This window comes from Rhincodon typus, chromosome 14, assembly GCF_021869965.1.
Source record: "Rhincodon typus isolate 14 chromosome 14, sRhiTyp1.1, whole genome shotgun sequence".
NCBI classification, from domain to species: domain Eukaryota; kingdom Metazoa; phylum Chordata; class Chondrichthyes; order Orectolobiformes; family Rhincodontidae; genus Rhincodon; species Rhincodon typus.
The window spans coordinates 22,795,503-22,816,286 of record NC_063345.1 but is presented as its reverse complement, the minus strand read 5'-3'; the positions used below and the strand labels follow the sequence as shown (position 1 = coordinate 22,816,286).

Genomic DNA, 20,784 nt, shown 5'->3' with positions numbered 1-20,784 from the left:
GATTTCAAATCAAACCTTCAATAAGTTCCCATACACATGGGATCCAGGGTAACCCTAGCAAGTTAGATCCAAAATTAACTTAGACCCAGGGTGATAGCAGACGGCTGATGGAGCATGTTAACTACAAAAAACAAGCTGGTTAAACTGAAATTATTCTCTTTGGAGCAGAAATGTTGGAAGGGCCCTGATAGAGGCACATGAGATCGAGGGACACGGACAGAATGGATAAAAAGCAGCTATTCCCCTTAGTTGAAGGGTTATAACTGGGGCGGTACATTTTTAATGTGAAAGGCAGGAGATTAGGTGGGAATTTGAAGGAAAAATCTTTTCACCCAAAGGTGGGTTGGGGTCTGGAGAGCACTGCCTGGGAGGGTAGTTGAGATAAGTAACTTCAAAGTTTTTGAATGAGCACTTGAAATGTCAATATTCAAGGCGATGGGCCTAGTGCTGGAAATTGGGGCTAGTGTAGATTTGTAATTTTGGCAGTACAGACTATGGGCTAAAAGGGCCACTTCCATACTGTGTGAAGATCTGCTTCTATAAATTTGGGTCATATAACAGCACACATTAAAAAAGGTAAATTGTAATCAAGTTTGTGCTGCAGTGAACTGGAGTGCAGTAGCCTGATTATTTTGAACCCAAGTTCAACAGCTCAGAGTACAACCCCATGAATTACTGCATCTGCAATAACTCAGCTTATTGTAAAAGTTTCATTTTTGAGACAATACAGTGTGAGTAAAAGTGATGCAATTCAATATCACAATAAGATCTTAAACTGTAAGACAAATGACTATTTTAATCTATATGAGAATAGGGAAAACAAATACAAATACATTCTTGGAAATTAAATGCAAGATGAATTAGAAATAATTTACTCCTTCCCCTATAGTTAAAGATGTTTAACACCAGTTATAAAATAGATTGGAAGAGTAGAGACTGTTTTCTTTAACAAAGAAAAGGTTGAGATTTGGTTGAGGTATTCAAAAATCATGGAGGGTGGATGAGTAGACAAACCATTCCCACTAGCGGAAATGTAAAAGGGGCACAGATCTCAGGTTACTGGCAGAAATATTGTTGACGTGACAAAAAATCTTTCACATATGCCTGAGTGTGGAGGCGGTAGGTTCAACAAAGCTGTACAATTCCATCTGAATGCCACCTGAAAAGGCAAAATACTAAGGGGAGATGGCAAGGAAGACATACTCGTGAATTGTTTCTATGGAAGAGTCAAGTGGATGGGATGGGCCAAATGTAACAAGTCAGATTTTGTTCTGTGCCTCTAAACCACATTAGGTTCTTGAAATTCAAGCCAGGATTTCAAAATGAACTCCATCTGGTTGGCCAGTCTAAATATGAACTGCAGTTTATTTTCTTGTTTTCAGGACAAAGTGTTTCAACATGATTTTTCCTGGTAGATGCTGCATATGGTGAACAGTTCCATTCTCAGTCAGATACACTGGAGTAAATATGATGGAAGAAAATAGACAGGATTGCTCATACCTCAAAGTGGCATGACTGTTCAATGCCTGCTTATGATTGTTTTAAATTTGTTCTCCCAAGTGTTAGCATCAAGTTTATTCAGATTTTGATTCCTATCATCCAGAAGCCAGCTTTTACAGTCTACACAAGGCTTCTCCCACACATCTATCATAATCCCTAGGTAGCAGGATTCATATTTACACCATGCGTAAAAAGAACCTAGTAGATATTTTACCGACTGGCTTATAATTGTGACCTCCATTTTGCACTCCCCAGCAAGGAAGATCCATCCTTGACATTTTAGGGAGGCTGTAATTGTTGTTTAAGAAAGAATAGCAGTAAACCGGAGGATTGGGAATGATTTTGACAAGCACTAAAATGTTAATTTTTAAAAAATGGAAGAAAAAGGGTGAACTAACAAAGATTATAAAAACAGATGGCAAGAAATTTTACAAGATATACAAGTATGAATGGCTAGACTAAAAGTTGATCACTGAGAAATGCCATGTAATGAAGAAACAGAGTCACCGAACATATGTTTAAGAAGAAACAAGAAATTACATACCTGAAAAAGGTAACAAAGGTAATTACTATCATTAATCCCTTAAGTTTCTCACGAGAGAAAGTTTGAGAAAATTTTAAGGGTCTAGAAAACAAATATACAGGCCTGAGACAGACGGCTGACGTGCTCCAAAGAGGACAGCACAAGCAGGAACAAACTCTCATCTTCCACTTAGGGACCTTACAGCATTCAAGACTCAACATTTAAAAGTTTAATAATTTCAGAGTATGAACATCTCCTTCCTATTACTTACCCCCACAGCCTAGATCCTATCATGACAGTTTGCTTTCAGAAAACCAACCCATTTTCAACTAATCAGTGCCCTCATCATCACCTATCTAGCTTCACTTCTTCCCTGGCTTACTATCTACAATTCTTTTATTCACTCTTTAGGTTGTCCCTACTCATCTACTCACTCCTTCATCCCATCCCCTGTCATCAGTATTAATACCACTTTTCCTAGCTGCCATTATCTCTGAAGGGTCACTGGACTTGAAATGTTAACTGTTCTCTCTCCACAGATATGGCCAGGCCAGCTTAGTTTCTCCAGCAATTTCTGTTCTTGTTTGTTTGCAACTGGAGTGTTGATACTTAAAAAGAGAGAGTGAGAGACTTGGTTGCACTTGTACAAGGAACACAAGGTTAGTGTGCAGGTAGAAACAATTAGGAAGGCAAATACTGTCCCTAGTGCAAAGGGATTAAAGCACAAAATAGGGAATTCTTAGTACAATTATACAGGATTTGAGACCATACTAGGAGTACTGCGCAGTATACTCTCCAGATTTAAGAATTATACTTACATTGGAGGCATTACATCAAAGGTTCAGTAGATTGCTTCCCAAGTTGAGAGAGTTGCCCTACGACGAGTGGCTGAGTAAATTGTGCCTAAACTCTGCAGAAGAGAGAGGTGATCTCACTGAAATATACAAGATTCTGTAGGGACCTCATTGGGAGCACAGAGTTTGAGGAGTCTAGAACAGAGCCTTAGCACTGACTGAGGATAAAGTAATAGCCCATTTAGGATTGAAATATGGAGAAATTCCAAAGAGCTGTGAATGCTAGGAATTGTTCACTTCAGTGTTCACAAAGGTTTTATTGACGCATATACTTAAGGCTAAGTTAGGTTAGCATTTTTGTTTCAAAGGAATTTAGGGAAACAATGAGTGGGAAAGTGAGTTGTCAGAAGTACCCTCTCCCCACCATGGTTAATCTTTCTTTTAAAGCAGCCTTATTAACATGCATCATTTCTTCATGATTGTTCCAGAAAGATCTTTGCTCTTCTCTTATAGACACTTAAATAATACACGACATCATTATTATTGCTCCTAAAATCCTCGACCCTGCAAATCACATCCAATATATGCTCCCATTTTGCAAGTTTAATGCCTTAACGTGGAAAGCTTTCATCTGACTGGTGGTTCCTGAGGGCACAATATACTACTTGTGGACAAGATTTCTAGGGCAGTCTGAAAAGGAAATATACTATAAGAAGGGTCTAGGCCCAAAACGTCAGCCTTCCTGCTCCTCTGATGCTGCTTGGCCTGCTGTGTTCATCCAGCTCTACACATTGCTATATCAGTAAATCAGTATGTTGATGAGGACATATTTATGTACATGGACATAAAAAGGAAAAACTATTGAATAAGAAATAATGACAATCACACATTTTGAATTTTGGGCCATCACCCCCAAAACTGAAACTACAAGCATAAAGCAAATGATGCTTACTCTATTACATTACGCAACTTGGAGATTTAGTTGATATTCGAATTTAATCCAATATTTGGAAACTCAGGTAAAAGAAATTACAAAAATCATTCATTGAAACACACTTACAAGATTAGCTGTCGATTCTGTTGCACTATACACCATTGGATCGGAATATCCTGAATCTGTAAATGAATTGACTTTATATACATGTGGGAAGCAAAGAATCAATTATAATTAGAAGCCACAAGGAGCATTTGACTACATTATTCTGCAAAAAGTATACTTTAAATTCCTGTACAAATAAATACAGGGTAGAAGGAATAAACTTGGATGGTTTGGGATACATTCTCTTTCATATATAGACATCAAGTATATCTTAATTACTGAACAACCTTGTAATTGCTTAAATTTAGCCAACTATGAGAGAAAGGAATTTTGCATCCAGGAAACAGACAGGGAAAGCACACAATTTGCTCTTAATGCAGAATCCAAGCTAGTGAAAATTTCAGTTTTCCAATGAAAGCAGGAATTCCAATTCCTTCTAAATTTCTTACCCTGATGCAGATACATAAATTATTGCAGCTTTTGGTAGATGCCAATTTCAACTGTTGCAAAGTTTTTAAACGATGATCAAAATATCGCACTCTCAGATCAAACAATTAGTTTAATTGTGTTGTTAGAACTCCAGGAACAGACATCTCAAGCAAATGAGCACATTACAAAATATCTTGCTGCAGTTTACAACATTCCTCGCATTAGTTCAACAGAAGCCTTCAAACAGCACAGAAAAATATCACGAGTTTTAAAGTACACTTTTGAAAAGACAGACCATAGACTTGTACATTCTTAAAGCAATCAGATGTAAGCAGACAAATTAACCCATGATATAAATACCAGTAGGCTAGATTAAGAGGGAAAATCACAAGGATCCAATTTATCACTGAATGGATTTTCAAAAAACATTTGGGTTTCAATTTTAGACCTTCAAATCTACACCAACCACTTCTTGAAGAATGGGTAAGTGGAGAGATGAGATCACTAGATGATGAACTGGACCATTCAACCACATGAAAAACAAAGACTTGATATTCTACAACAGATAATTTATTTTGACTTGTTGAAACACCCCTACAGTATACAAGGATTTAAATATGGTGAAGAAAAAGTCAAGCAGATAACCAGTATATCAAGGCTGAACTGTTCATATGACTGGCGTTCATCATCTCTCAATCACCCAGATGATGTGGCTACAATCTACATATGCAACATAAAGAGTCATCTTTATGTCAACAGCACCTCTATCCTCTGCCAAGGAAGTTTTGCACTCTCTCAGAATCACCAAGCTTAGCATATTCCTCAAAATCATAAATTATCCTGACACAGACTTTTCTTGCCAGTAAATATTCTAGAATTCCCAAATAAATGTAATGCAATTAGAGGAATAAAATGAGCATTACAAAAATCTGAATACATGAAGGATGAACAATAAAATGTGGCCTAGTCAATAATGCCCCTATCTAGTAGAACAAAACTCAGCACAACTTCAAAATATTGTTGGAGAAACTTCTTGCAGAAAGAGTCACAAGATCTGCTAACAAGGTAAATTTCACTACATAACTTCACTATGAACTCTCAAAGTATGTGCCGTACTAACCTGATGCTGCATAAATAAAGTCTTCATGATATTCTCCTGAGAAAAGAAATAGTTGTCAAATTTGCTGCAACTAAATTTAGGTAGAGCTTAAGAAAATGCATACCATTTTCTTAACATTTAAGAAAGATTGCAATCTTTTAACTCAGTTACTAACTTAACAATCTGGTGTGTGAAATAAAATTCCCTGCAAGTAATCTGTAGGAGTAATCCGGTTTCAAGACACCCAATTCTGAATTGAATCTTGGAGTCTAGTTTATGCAGGGGAACATTTGCCAATCTCATATGTCACAGTAAAGTTCACAAATACACTATACACCCATTATCCAACTAGCAATATTGAAACCAGATTGCAAATGATCATTCATGGGATTCTCAAAGTGGAGAATTTGCATCAATCTGATTGCATCTACCATACATTTCTACTCACCACCATCACTTGGCTCATCGGCATCTTCAGAGGAATTGACGTGCTTGGCAACAGAAACAGAGCTTCCCCTTCTAGTCACCCAGTACCCAGCTGGAGCTTGTAAAACTGGAGGGGAAGCAGACTGATTCTGAAAATGACAAATAAGGACACAACTAGTTTGGTGAACTCCAGTCTTGGATGAATCATTTTGGAATGAAATTTATGAAGTTTTCGATGCTCAATGAAGTCAGGATCAAGCAAACTAAGTCCCAGAACAGAAATCCCGCAATACAACTAGAAATTAATGCCACATCTTGTTGGATAATATATATTGAACAGTGATAAATGCAGAGAAAAAAAAAAGTACAGCAACACAAGTTCTGCAAACAGTTATGAAAATCTTGTGCTCTCCCGAGAGAGCTGTTTCCCTTTCTCTACATGCCTCTAAACTACACTGAAGTACTATCTTGTCATACAGGTGAAGTGCAGCCAATTTATATTTTATGCATACAGTAAGTTCCCAGGTTAAAAATAGGTTCGAGTACATTTGTAAGTCAATTTTTATGCAAGTTGGAACACAGTACATTACAACACAAAACTGTTGTTTGCAAGTAAGTTCACGAAGCAGATCTGTAAACTTAACAGTAATTTGGGATCTTGCTCATAAGAGCGAGTGGCTGTAAATCAGATACTCAAATTGGGGACTACCTATACTGCGCCACAAACAATAAAATGTTCCAAGCTAAATACAGTTTAGAACAACTGCAATATTGGCATCTAATTAAAGTGGAAAACTGCCCAAGTATGCCTTGCCCACAATCAGAGCAAATCCATTCCAGCCAATCACAATCCCACCTATTTGCTCTCAAACATTTGCAATACAATGGAAGGTGCTGTTAACAACTATCAAGCATCAACTGCTCGCCCAAGGTTCACAGCTTGAATTGAGCCAGGACAATTTAGCTTCAGTTGTTGTTCCAACCTTGGTTCAAACAGGGACAAAGAAGCAGAATTCCGGAGAATAAAAAAGTGTTACAGCCCTTAATTTCAAGGCAGCATTCAACCAAGGGAATCATCAAGGAGCCCATTTAAAATTTGAAGTCAATTGGAACCAGAGGAAAGATTTTCCCTTAACAGTTGTACCTGATAGAAGGGAAGACAGTTGTGGTTGCCAGAAGTTGAACAGCTCAAATCTTGAGAGAAGTGTCCAAGTTTAACCATCTCTTCAGGTTCTTCATTAATCACCTCACCATAAGTTGAGAAATGGGGATCTTTGCTGATTGTACAATGCCTACTACCATCCATAACTCTTCAGATAACATTCCATGCCTGCATGTGACAAAACCTGGATAACATTTAAGTTTCAGCTGAAGTGTGAACTAAGTGGAGATGATCATGATCATCTCCAAGAGTGTAACCACCTCCACTTGACATTTAAGTTACTGCCCTTAACTGGGCCATGTAAAGCACAGTTCAACACCATCCACTCAAAAATGGTCTGCTTGACTGGTATCCTGGCGAACACTGGCACATGGTGCCTGAAGTGTGTACTATTTGCAAGATGCAATGCAGTAATCCCAAGATTCCTTCAACAGCTTTGGTCAAACCAGCAATCTTTATTGTTTAGAAGAAAAAGGTAGAGTCAACTATATGCAAACTGCCCAAGCTCCCAATTCACATACCACCCTGATTTGGAACTGTAATTGCTGTACCTTTACTGCTGCTGGGTTAGAGTCTTGAAACTCCTTGGGCTACACCACATGGTGGTTCAAGAAGGCTACTCACCTCCACCTTCTCAGGACATGTAACAAGAAATAAACTGCTGACTTGGTCAATGGTACCTTCATCCTATTAATGAACTTAAAATTATAGGTTCTTCAAAATCCATGTGAAAAACCAGTTGAATGGAGCCTAGGTTTACTAACTGATCTGAAGAACTGCATGTTTAACAATGAAGTCCTCGGTCAATACTACACAATCAAATGAGATTTAAGAAATGCAGCATCAACTGTATGGATGTTTTGTACAACTTCTCTTGTTAAAGTTTGGCTTGCATGATAAATTCACAAACTTGGAGGCGAAAGCTTGCCTGCAGAGCAAAGCAATTTAAGAAAGACAGTCACAGCTAGATTCAAGAATGTATGTTTCAGGAAATATAAAGTAGAGATGGCAAGTATTATGCCTTGTTTTACTCAATTTTGGAAAGTCACAGCAAAGTCAGCACTTTGTCTCTTCCTGCCCTTGAAATGGTGATCCTGAACTGTCACACTCCATGTTGAGGGAATTCCAGGATTTTGAATAAGCAATGAAGAAATGACTATTTAATTCCAAGTGACATGGGGCTTGTGTATCACTGATGATTTCAGAGATGGTGTGCCCATGCATGTTCTCTTTTACTTCAAAGTGAACGAGGTTAAGGGTTTGTAAAGTATTGTCAAAGTAGTTTTGGTAAGTTGCTGCCACTGCATACCAGCAACATATGAAGTAAATACCTTCAGATGGTGGATCTAATGCCAATCAACTGGGTTGCTTTGTAATGGATGGTGTCAAACCATTGAAGTGTTATATGGATGAGTTCAACAAGTAGAGAGCATTCCAACATACTTCTCACTTGGTTCATATTGGTGATGGACAGGCTTTGAGGAATGAATTGGAGAGTTAATTACAGCAGAATTCCAGTTTTGTGACCAGTCCTTGGAATCACAGTATTTAAGTTGCTGCTCCAGTTAATCTCTGATCATTGGTGTTAGGGCTGCCCGTGAAATAATGGCAAAAATAAAAAAGGGCCGATGATAGCCCCAACAAGCTTTACAGTGTATGTTCAGCACAAATTAGTGTGCGCGGGAAAGGCTTGTGTTCTTAGCACCATTTGTCGGTTTAAGACAGATGGGATGTGCAACATTCTTCGCCAATCCTAAAGAACATTTCCCACAATTAGTTGTTTCTCTTAAAATTTCTCTAATCAGTTATTATACAAGTAGGTTTTAATTAAGATTCAAGTTAAAAGTCAGTTATAGATTCTAAGATATCTCAGTTGAGAGATTAAAAAGTCACTAGAAAATATTAGAAATGTTTAAAATCTAATTACAAGGGGCTTTCCTTATCTTGTAACTGTCCTAATTGAGAGAAAATGTTATTGGTAGTCATGGAGAGCTCACTCTCCCACATATCAAAAAGGGCCCATTCAGATCATAGCAACAAGCAATTACTAATAGTGTGATATTCTGGAAACCCATAGTTGAACAACCCAGGTTTAGGGGACGGGGAGTATGGGCAGCCATGTTAATGTTACAAGAAAAGTGTATAAAAGACAATTTACTTGTATTTAAAATTACAGCGTCATCGACTTGTCTTCCAATCTGAGCTGAAGATTATGGGAGTAATCGGACCCTCACAGAGGCCAGATACGGGATAGTCTTTGCACTCTCCTTGCACCGGTAGATGCATGAGTAAATTACCATGTACCTTGAACTCTGCTCTCTCAATTTATTACCTCTAAACTTCCTCCTACAGTTTGTAACACCCAGGATGTTGGTAATGGGGAATCAGCAATGACAATATTTACTGAATATTAAGGGGAAATCGTCAGATTCTCTTTATTAGAGATTTTCACAACCTGGCACTTGAATAGCACCAATGTTATTTGTTATTTAACTCCCCAAGTCTGAATATCATTCATATCTTGCTGCATGCCAGCAAAGACTGCTCATCTCAGCAGCAGTGACTGGTACTCAACATTGGACAATCAATCATCGGTAAACATTATCACTTTGGCCTTGTGTTGGAGTGAAGGTCATTAATGAAAGTTGGAAATGTAGCACCCCTGCAGCAACATCCTGTCACAGGGATGACTGTTCTCCAACAAACTTCCAGTGTGCTCAGAATGATTTTAACCAATGACTTCCTAGTTACTGAGTTAACAGTGTTGAGCTGGGTTAGGGTCTAGGGTCCAGGCCCGAAACGTCAGTTTTCCTGCTCCTCTGCTGCTGCTTGGCCTGCTGTGTTCATCCAGCTCTACACCTTGTTATCTCAGATTCTCCAGCATTGGCAGTTCCTACTATCTCTGAAACACTTCCTAGTTACTTCAAGTTTTGCTAGGAGTCCTTAAATGGCACAATGCAATCAATGCAACCTTGAAATTAAAACCTGTGTTTCTCTCAAATGCTCTTAAAAGTCATAGTGGACTCAAAACTCCGCTTCTCTCTCCACAGATGCTGCCACCTTCACTTGCTAATACATGCTATAATAAAATTATAGCAATCTGTCAGATTGGAATTGCACTGTGTACACAAGACAGACTTTGGTAGATACCCAATGCCGAATACTGTCTGTTGCAGCTTGCCATAATTAATTCCTCAATCAGAGCTACCTAAGCTACTGAAAGGAAAATACCTGTGGTGGAAGAAGTGTTATCCAGAGACTGATGCTACCTGCTCTGCTAAGCATTGTTGATTTTAAACCAAAATATTAAAAATATTAAAATATTCTAGTTTTCACTCACATGTACAACAGGAAAGGGTGCCTCATTTCCTTCTTCAATTTCATAGAAAGTGACAGTTTCTTCAGTAGCTCTTGGTTCCTCCTCATTCTCTGTTATATAGCCAAACTGGCAATCCTTGTTAACATACTGAACGGGTTTGCGACTTCTGCTATAAGAATTGTAGAAAATAGGAAAAGTTCACAAGGTACAATTAATTGCACCATGAGATTATAGCAAACCTGATTACTTGAGGCATAGCATGAAGATTAAATAACCCTTTCTCTGAAATATGTCCAATATTACATGTTGTACATTACCCATAGTGAATCAAAACAAATCCTTTTGTTGCAAATTATATTTACACTTATTTAAATTTCCTTTTTGTAGAAACACCCCAAAATCCCTAAATTAATTCTGAAATCATTTCTTTTTATAAAAACCAGCTGCACAAAGTGTCATGCAAGGGTGCACAGCCACATCTTGACTCAAAAATACTCTTCAAAGCTGTAAAAATTTTAGCCAGCTAGAAGAATTGGGAAGGAAGAACAACATATTCAGAAGGCAAAAAGTCAGCATCATTAGGTGTTGATTCAACTTTTTCACAATTTGCCCTATCTCCTAATGCTAACAGATCCTTTATGAGAAAAGGTTCCAGGATCTAAATAAATTTGTACCTTCACCAAAATTATTCAGCCATACTTTTGTACTAGGTTTTGTCAAATCCCATCTGTTAGTTTGGGATATATTGTTTACAGACTAATGGGCAAAATGTTAAAAATACAAATTGCTGGGAAAACTCAGATCTGGCTGCTTCTGCAGAGAGAAAGCAGAACTAGTTTTTTGGGTCCAGTGACCCTTCTTCAAAACAATTACTTCATCTCTGTGGAGAAAATGGAGGCGCTCCCAATACGCCTGTTCTTCACTACCCCTCAAAATATGATCATCCTCAACCTTTCCATCTTCAAGTTACCCCACACTCTTCTCCATCAAGAAAAAGCTGGATTCCAGAGATGTGGTGCAAATAACTTCCCTGGGCATCAAGGCCACATTTCACTTGACTACAGAATGGGAGGACTGAAATATAATGAATAAATCATGAACCTTAAAAAAAGCAGAATATTACACGTAATGGCAACTGGAAATACACCCCTTTCTGATGAAAAGTCAGTTAAAAACTTAACACTTTCCCTCTACACAGCAGCAGCCAAATTTGTGGCTTATTTCCAGTTTAAGTTTCTGAACCTTTCAGATTAGCATCTGGATAGCTTTGGTAAAGACCTTGCAAACCAGGCATTTATTGAACCTTTTAACAATAGTATATGTATTACAGAAAATGTAAGACTACTATAGTTTGAAGGAATATTAGTAATTCCAGAAACATGCAAAGGGCAACAATTGAAAGGCATTTGTTTTGTACTTAAAATACTCAGCATAACCTGGAAAACTCTTCTCTATCAAATATTGAGCTACATTCTGCGCTTATTTTGTTATTTCCACAATTCATGACATTTGAGTGTTGTGCAGAAAAGTACTCATCTCACCCATGACCAAATAGCTGGAATTCTGACTTTATGGTTGTTTAATTTGGTACTCAATTCAAAACAATAGCTTAAACATATTACCGAGATCTATAGGTGAAATTGTCATAATGTTGATAGCATCCCTTTCCTGAGCCAGAAAAGCCATAGATGTAGTCAGGATCAACAAAGCCATGTTGACCCACAAATCGAGTAGCCTGATTCCTGGAAAAGGAAATAAAAAACGGTTTTTACCCTCAAACACAGTCTTAAATTTCACAACGTAGGGAAATATTTCCAAGCTGGTCAAATTTCAGTGATGACTGTTTGCTCATTACTTCTACTTCCCAGTCTAACACCCCTTAGTAACTGACTGAATTAAAAACATTCATTTCATGGTGCACACCACATAAACGCCACTGTAACAAAGGTTCTCTCTTGGACCAATAATACTTCATCTATTAGTCTCAATTGAACATGTTTCATTGAACATTCTAATGAAAACAAAGGCTGACAAGTCCTCAACTGCATTCCTTATTACACATGGGGGCAGGGGGTGCATTATGTCCGCTCAGAGGTGTATTGGCATTTCATTGAAATAAAAATCAAAATTTGAAATGGTACGCATGGCCAGTAGGAGTCTCAGCAGTAACAATGCACTCCCTCCACCACCAATGCATCATACAGATCTGAACCTTACATTACAATCCTAAATACTCGCTGTTTACGAACCGGGATGGAGCATAGTTGTTTCTTCCATTCCTTTGAGGTGGAGGAGGGACCCTGTACTGGTCATAAGGAGCAAAATTGCCACTTTGAGTTGGAGGAAGAGAAGATCTTCCAGAAGGAAGACTGTGCTGCAGACGTGGAGGAAGCACAGACTGACCCCTTCCATAAGCAAATGCCATAAAAACCTGCTTTCCACGAATCTTCTTCATAAATCGTCTGCGTGACTTTGGGTCAAGGTCTGCAATGAAGAAACATTAGCTAGTCAAGAACAGAACTGAAAAAATGTTTAATGTTCAGTTCCTTAGAAAGTTTATCAGTAAATTTCACCTGTATTGTTTGCTCTTTCCTCAGTATAATATCGTTATGAAAACAAGTCAGATTGAGTAGAATCAAAACCAAATAATTACAGAACCAAAAAAGTGGCAGAGTGGAGACTAGTTAGGCTGGAATTGCACTAAGTACAGAGCAATTAAAAATATAATACCCATTTAACTACCACCTTATTTTCAAAGAACTAGTTGGTAACAGGTTTATATTGAAGCCAAAGGAAATTTAGTGCTTTGTGAGCTGCAAGGCTCCAGTCATAAATCAGTAAAGTCAAGTTTCAAGATTTTATTATTGCATTCTCCTCTTTACTAACCTAACTCAGAAACATATCCACTAGGTATCTTCTGATAGTTTCCACCTTTTCTGTTTGAAACAATATTCCAGGCAGGAACCGGTGTCACTTGGGTCACAGGCTTCAGGTTTGCCAAAGGAACAGTGTGCCTGGGAGTAATTATTTTTTTCGTCACAAGAACTTAAAGATAAAACTTAAACATTATTCTTTTAACAAACTTTGTATTTGAAGCACATGCAATACCATTTGCATTATTCACCTAACACTTCAAATGGTTTGGACATCATATCCTCACATTCTTCCCCTCCGCCCCAAAAAAAAAATGGGCAAAAAGACATTCTAAAAAGCTAACCACAAACTGGTCATCCTTTCCAGAAGTACAGGAAGGAAAAACAATGAGAAGATAATAAAGTTTTGTTTTTTTCCAGTTGTACATTATATTTCTTTTACTCCTGGAAGGAGTATCGCCATGCAGCAGCATGATCCCCCACAAGCAGCAGCCATCCTCCAGTTCCTTGCTCAAGCATATTTCATACATGCTAATTACAGGGCACCACAGATTTGTTTTCTGTTCTCAATCGACGCACTTCCACCTGAAGTCGGATTGCAAACAAACAGAAGAACTGTTCAATAAATATATTTTGGGAGTGCAAAGTTGTATTTCCACACAACTGTGGAACTGTACAGCAAGTCCATCAACAATTTTAAATAAAGATAAGGTAGTATTTAGGTATAACAATTTAGCACAACTGAAATCCTAGATTAGAAATAGGATGGAAAAAGGGAAGCATACTACCCAGAGAGAAGTTAATTAACTAAACCTCAAAAGTCAGTTCAATAAAACAAATTTAATATAAAATCCACCAAAAACAGACTAGTCAAGATTATTTAGCGGATTTTATTTACATTTAATAATTCACAAAACTCCTCAAACTATACCTTGGGGTGAAGAATTGTTCTGACCCATTATGTAGGCATGCCTATCAAATTTTTCTGCCTCAGTTTCCTCTGTTGCGATCACTCGAGTTTTGCAAAAACTTCTCACACCTACTCATAGGACAACGAAAGAACAGCTCTTACCAGTAGTATCTCTTGGATTCTGGTTTCAGTTTATTCACTTTTCATGAATAAAGATTGCCCTACTCTCTACTTCCACCACTTGGAATAATGGCTACATGTTCCATCTAAGCCATCACCTCAATCCAAACCATTTAATAATCTTTAATTAGAGAGGTCCCTTCCCCCTCCCTCATTTCTGAAGAAGGGTCCCGACCCAAAACATCAGCCTTCCTGCTCCTCTGATGCTGCCTGGCCTGCTGTGTTCCTCCAGCTCCACACTTATCTCTGGCTCCAGCATCGGCAGTTCTTACTATCTCTCAGCATTTAGCCTTGTTCATTTTTAAGCATTGCTCATCTTTCAGTGACCTTTTCTGCATATACAAAGCATTGCTTTTCCACATCAGAAGTTGCTGGATCTAGTCTAAGTTCATTCTAGATTTTCCTTTTATTGAAAAAAAAGCATTCAATTTTCAAACACCTGATTTTTAAAAAAGCCTGATACAAATGCACTTTAATGGAGCAGCCAGGAATCAAACTTGCTTTAAATTCTTCCAAATTAAGTTACATCAAAATCAACAAACTTTAAAATACAAGTGGCTATTCAAAGAAAGAAATCCTACGACACTGATCAGACAAACAATCCCAGCCCAGATACAAGAGTCAAGTAGCAAAAAAAAAATTAACAAAAAAGGACAAAGATTGCAGCAAACTATGTTAACTTACTATGAAAGTGCAACACCAAGGCTGGGCAACAGCAGACAAACATTCCACTGCAATTTGCATTAGGTGGTGCAAAAGAATAGTTAATGAGCATGGAGATCACCAGCAACCACTTAAATAGCTTGCAGCTAACATGAAATGGAGGTTCAACTTTACTGTGGGGAAAAAATGAAGCAGGAATTCAAGAATCTAGATAAACTAGCCTCATCATGGTTAGTACATGCTTCGGATGGTGCAAAATAGACCTTAAAACAATAACTGCTGCAAATACTCAGTAGCTCAGGCCGTATCTGTGGAGAATGAAAAAGAATCTCTCAAGGAAAGCTTTGCTGACCCGAATCATTAACTTTCTTTTTCCTCAAATTATACCGGATTTGCTGATGAATCCCAGCATTCTTTTTATTTAAAATCACCAATAACTTTACCCCATTACTGGAAATGCTAATATATGTTCAGCCACATTTTACAATACAACACTAGATTGGAGCTTTAAGTTAAAAACATGGAAATTTTAAAAACTTGAAACAACTTCCAAGTTGGGATGCTTTCATGTTTTACAAAAGCTACTTTTGAAAAAATGGAGCAAAATTGACAATAGTGGTATTAGCTTCAAATACATTATAGCACTGGCATAAAAAAAACTGTTAATACAAGTGCACTTGATTCAATATCTTTCACTTTAAATTCCATACCATGCTTTACCATATTAACATTTTCATTACTTTCACCCCCAATCCAAAAGCAATCGAAAAGTCTTGCAAGTTTGGCCTTAGTTTGTTTTGGCAACTGCAATCTAGCAAAATGCAGAAGATTTACAATTTGGTACAACTCATTAGATTTCTTGCTCTCAATTAAAATATGTGCACAATTTAAACAATCAGGTCCACTACTGAGTTGGAAACAAATGCAATTCTACTTCACCACATTATATGATCAAGCAATATTGCAAAAAATGCTGCTGTTAATTTACAGATGCTGAACCAATAAGCACTGTAGCAGTCAGAGAGAATAAAGGCTAACTTTTCAGCTAGTTCTTCTATGAAGACTGTCACCGAGTTGCCATCTTGGCCTGCTTCTTGTATATGAGCATTGTAGTATTTGTCTCCTTGCTCAAGTTTCACCTGTAGAGGGATTAACATTTAATTTTTAAAAAATGTTATGATAAAAATGATCCGAGCTCCTTAAACATAAATGGAAGCAATGACTGGCTAAGAAACTAAGCGTCCTACAGCAATTCAGCTTTTAATATACAGGCAGAGCAAAAACAAACAAAAATTGCTCAATACAGAACTGTGCCTATATTTGAAACAGAATATGGAAGTTACAATGAAAAATTTCTGGAGATCACAGGTCAGGCAGCATCCAAGAAGAGAAAGCAAGCTAGCTAATGTTTTGAGTATAAAGGACTCTTCATCAGCTCTGAAGAATCACCTGACTCGAAACATTAGCTTGCTTTCTCTTCAAGGATGCTGCCTGACCCGCTGTGATCTCCAGCATTTTGTTTTCAGTTCATGAAAGTTAATGATTCTTAAAACTAACTTTAAAAGCCAAATTCAGCAATTATTACATGATTTTCCCATTTCTATCCATTGACCATCTCCCCAACTTCATTTAAATTATTATAAAGATGGTGATAAAATGCATTTCCACCAAGTTCCAAAAATCAATCTCAGTCAAGGAAGAAATTATTGGGACAACTGTGCACATTGAAGTGACACTGCCACAAAAAAGGCTTTCAAGCTTGTGTATTTCAAACAAATTTCAATAAGCTATTTATTGTCCAGCACCTACGAGACCAGGAGTGTGCCAACTGATCAGATATTCTGGATAATCAAGAAGCTCACAATCAATTAACACTACATAACGGAAATGTGTATACCCCTGTATTACATTACGTTTTATTTACAGCATATAGCACAAATTATAAATTCAACTTTGCCTTAAAACAAAATTTACTGGCAGAGCCTTCTCACTTGCATTGCGGTACATTGTGGTATTAAGGAGAATTTGACTTGAAATTGAATCAACTTGATATTTTGCGTGGCCATTCTATTGAACAAGTATATTTATATTGAGGCAAATTATTATTATAGTTTCATAAGTTATGTGTCAGAATAATACAGAACTTTGCAGTATTTGAGGCATATAATTTGTCAGTTAATCAGGAGTGCCCGTTAAAATAAAGTTGGCTGTATTTAATCTGGTGATCCAGCTGCTTCCAAACAATTTCTGCACCTCCATTCACAATGGTTACCTGCAAATTTCTTAGTTGTCATTTATGGGACTGTGCTATAAGCAAAATGGCTGCTATATTTGTTGCGTTGCAGCAACGGTTGGCCATTAGTAATGTCACAGGAAAAAAGTTATATAAATAAAAAGGTTTTTTTTTGCAAAATGTCGTACTTTGATTGCGATTGTTGCTGCTAATTTAATAAAAACAGGGGACAGGACAGGCGAATTCTGGACTGCCACAACTTGCAACAGCTTTAAATGTGGTGGCCAGGAATAATTTATTTTCCACAAAAACAACTTTAAAAACAAGCATCTTCAATTATTAAAAAAAATTATTAACATTGCTATATGCCCCTTGATAACTCACCTGACATTTGTCACCTAAACAATACTGCCTTCCAGAAACCACCATATAGTCCACCTTCTGCTGCTCTGTAATAAACATATTGCTTTGTGAAGAAAGAATATAGGTCATCTTTATAGCTAGGTTTCCTATAAATCCTCAAAGAATAAACACAATTTGATCTAGAAGCATGCTTTAAATAAAAATAACATTTAAAAATAAGGCAATTAAAGTGGCTTAGTTTCTGATTAGAAATAAGATATGGGATATTATGAGCAGAAAATTCTCTACCTGCCCCATAGCTGTCCCAAAATTTTTGTGATAACTATTTATGGCTTATACCTTTTCTGCTATCGAGCCAGACATCAAACTCCACATTGCGATAAATTTCTGAATCCAATGCCTTCAATACCTTAAAGGGAAACGGCATCTTTGATGGGCCATCAACATTCTGAAATACAAAAGTTAATTCAATGTTGGAACCAAGTCTTCCAACAAATATCACCACATAGCTTATAATTTTGGAAGTATTAATAGAGGAATAAAAGCTCAATGTGCAATCATAACTCTTGGCCCTAACAAAGGGGTTCAAAATTTTCAATACTTGATGTGTGGTAGAGCAGGCTTTTGAAACAAATTTCATCAAAAGGTTGAAAATGAAACTGGATCATTTTCTCAATCATAACATTGGTGGTCATAAAACAATTATTCTTGTTCATTTAAGTACTGAAAGGTAGCCTTTTTAGGCACTTTAACAAAGACCATGCAAGCTGCCTGGAAGCATGAACCAAATTGTCCTAAGGTAAATTAATCAAGAAAATTTATCTGACATAAAAATCAAAAAAGGTGGATACCAATATCTTCAAACAATTTGTCCTATTTTGCATGCTTTTCAAATGAAATGACTTTGAACTATTTCAAACAAACATTTAATCTGTTCCACCTTAAATCTCCAAAAGAGAGACAGTCTTTTCAAACCAGGCCTAACTTCAGAAGCAAAAGAGATGGGAACACATTCAAACTCAAAGCACTAAATGTGCAATGATTTAATTACTCAAGCACACACTGGGAGATAAAATCAAAGCATACATTAGAAGATCAAGCAGATTTCTGGCTGGACATAGCAGCATTATCAAGAACATTTAAATGTTGAAGCAAACTCAAGGCATTCAGATATAGCTAAACTGTGGCCATCTAGACTGAAGCCAGTATTTCACTTTCTCCAAAACCAACTTCCCAAACAATTTATTTTTCACTCATGTTGCAAGACACTATTTTTACAAAATGTACTGGCCATACAGAAAACTGCAGCAACTGCTTGTTTCAATTCTGAAACTTTAGTAATGATGTGCCACATGAAGTGGAAGATAACATTAAAGTGCTTTAAAACAAGTGAAAACAAGAATTTTCTATAAAGTTGGACAAGAACAATTACAGATAATAAGATCATCATTGTCCTATTGGACCATAGGAATGCTCTCTCATTAGATAGAGATGAATGGTGGTGGGTTAATCTGAGGGGAGAGATTGAAAATGAATGACATTATTGTCATGTGTTTTAGCGAGAAAAACAATAAAATCGATTAAAAAGGATTTCAACTGTCACCATTTTGAATAGTTTCAAGAAAGATAGATATAGCTCAAAGAGAGACTTAGGAGAATGAACAGATCCAGAAAAAACACTAAATTGCAAATGCATGATGCTCCAGAACAGAAAACACCACTGATGCTCAAAAGGAAAAAACAAAGTAGGAACTGCCAGAGAAAGTGGTGGAGGCTGATACCATTACAAAATTTAAAAGGCATCTGCATGGGTATATGAATAGGAAGAGTTGAGGGATGTGGGCTAAATGCTGGCAAATGGGACTAGATTAATTTAGAATATCTGGTCAGCATGGAAGTGTTTGACCAAAATAAAAACCGAAAGACCTGCAGATGCTGTGAATCAGGAACAAAAACAAAGTTGCTGTAAAAACTCAGCAGGTCTGGCAGCATCTGTGAAGGAAAAAAAGTTAACGTTTTGGGTCTGTGCTGTACAGCTCTAGGACTACGAAAGCCAAAGAAAATGCAGCCAAGGTCCAACAGAATACACTAAAGAATAGATAAGCAGGAAATACAGCAACCTGGGCAGCCACTATGTGCATGGATTCTTCAGGGCAGTCAAGAACATACACAGCCATAAGCACCCATCCTACAGATAGGAGAATGGACTGTTGCTTATCAGAGGAGGACAGTCAGCATTCGCTGTTAAGATATCAATGCAAGTGCCCTTGACCACATTCCACATCATGCTGCCTGCCACCCCTTCAGCACAACCCCAGCCTGATGTGGTTGAAAAAAAAAGGTCAATCTGACATCTGGGAATCAATAAGGCCACCAGTGCAGTGGAATTCCAACCAAATTACTTAAATCTGGCAGAGAAACACTCTTGGTTCATCATCATTCAGAAGGCGGCGAGCTTGCCAGACCGGAGACACAACATAATTGCAACCATCAAGAAGGGAGACAAAGCAGATTCAGTGGTAACAGAAAGGCACCTTTGTTGTCCACCAAAGGGCAGGTCACCACAAGAATCCTCAAATTGCCTCCTACCTATGACTGAAGAGCTCCTACCAGAATCACTACAGATTCTGTCCATCAGGAAAGACACTGGGCAGATGATCACAGCAAGCCAAGTTCAACGAAAACAGATATTTGTATTTTTTTCTGAAGGGTCTAGGCCCGAAACGTCAGCCTCTCTGCTCCTATGATGCTGCTTGGCCTGCTGTGTTCATCCAGCCCTGCACCTTGTTGTCTCGGATTCTCCAGCATCTGCAGTTCCTACTATCTCTGATTCAATTTGTATAGGAGGTCTATTCGTTTATTCAATTCATACATTTCTAAATTTTAAGTTTATTAACTATCCCAAATTCCTTTCATTATGAAGTTATAAACCCTTGATACCTTTATTTCTTCTGCACTTGGTTTTGCCATTTTCTCCTCTGGTGAGCCCTCCTGATCACTATTTCCTGTGTCATTCCTCCTAAAACATAAATGAAAAGTTTTTGATTGAAGTGTGAAACAAAATCATGTCACCTCAGAACTGACAGCAATGTAGAAATCTTTGTTTAACACAAATATGCGCTGACTGATTCAGGAATAGGATCCACAACCTATCTGCCCAAATCAGAGGATAAGTTGATGAGCAATATCTTACGTGAACCGATCTGATGAAAAGTTACAATTTAGAGTAATAATATTTAGTCAGATGCACTTAGGTCAATTGACAGCTTAA

General features: G+C 37.5%; 1 protein-coding gene across 1 annotated transcript in view; it reads right to left on the bottom strand.

Annotated features, from left to right (window-relative positions):
* Positions 1 to 20,784, bottom strand: part of alg13 (ALG13 UDP-N-acetylglucosaminyltransferase subunit) — a 79,578-nt gene that overhangs the window by 18,475 nt on the left and 40,319 nt on the right. The window contains exons 12-22 of the mRNA XM_048605289.1: positions 20,454 to 20,532; positions 17,853 to 17,961; positions 17,535 to 17,599; positions 15,956 to 16,056; positions 13,178 to 13,305; positions 12,541 to 12,775; positions 11,914 to 12,033; positions 10,313 to 10,460; positions 5,833 to 5,959; positions 5,406 to 5,441; positions 3,878 to 3,948 (exon numbers count right to left, since the gene is read on the bottom strand). Coding sequence (XP_048461246.1) covers positions 3,878 to 3,948; positions 5,406 to 5,441; positions 5,833 to 5,959; positions 10,313 to 10,460; positions 11,914 to 12,033; positions 12,541 to 12,775; positions 13,178 to 13,305; positions 15,956 to 16,056; positions 17,535 to 17,599; positions 17,853 to 17,961; positions 20,454 to 20,532 — 1,219 coding nt within the window. The remainder of the gene's footprint in view (positions 1 to 3,877; positions 3,949 to 5,405; positions 5,442 to 5,832; positions 5,960 to 10,312; positions 10,461 to 11,913; positions 12,034 to 12,540; positions 12,776 to 13,177; positions 13,306 to 15,955; positions 16,057 to 17,534; positions 17,600 to 17,852; positions 17,962 to 20,453; positions 20,533 to 20,784) is intronic.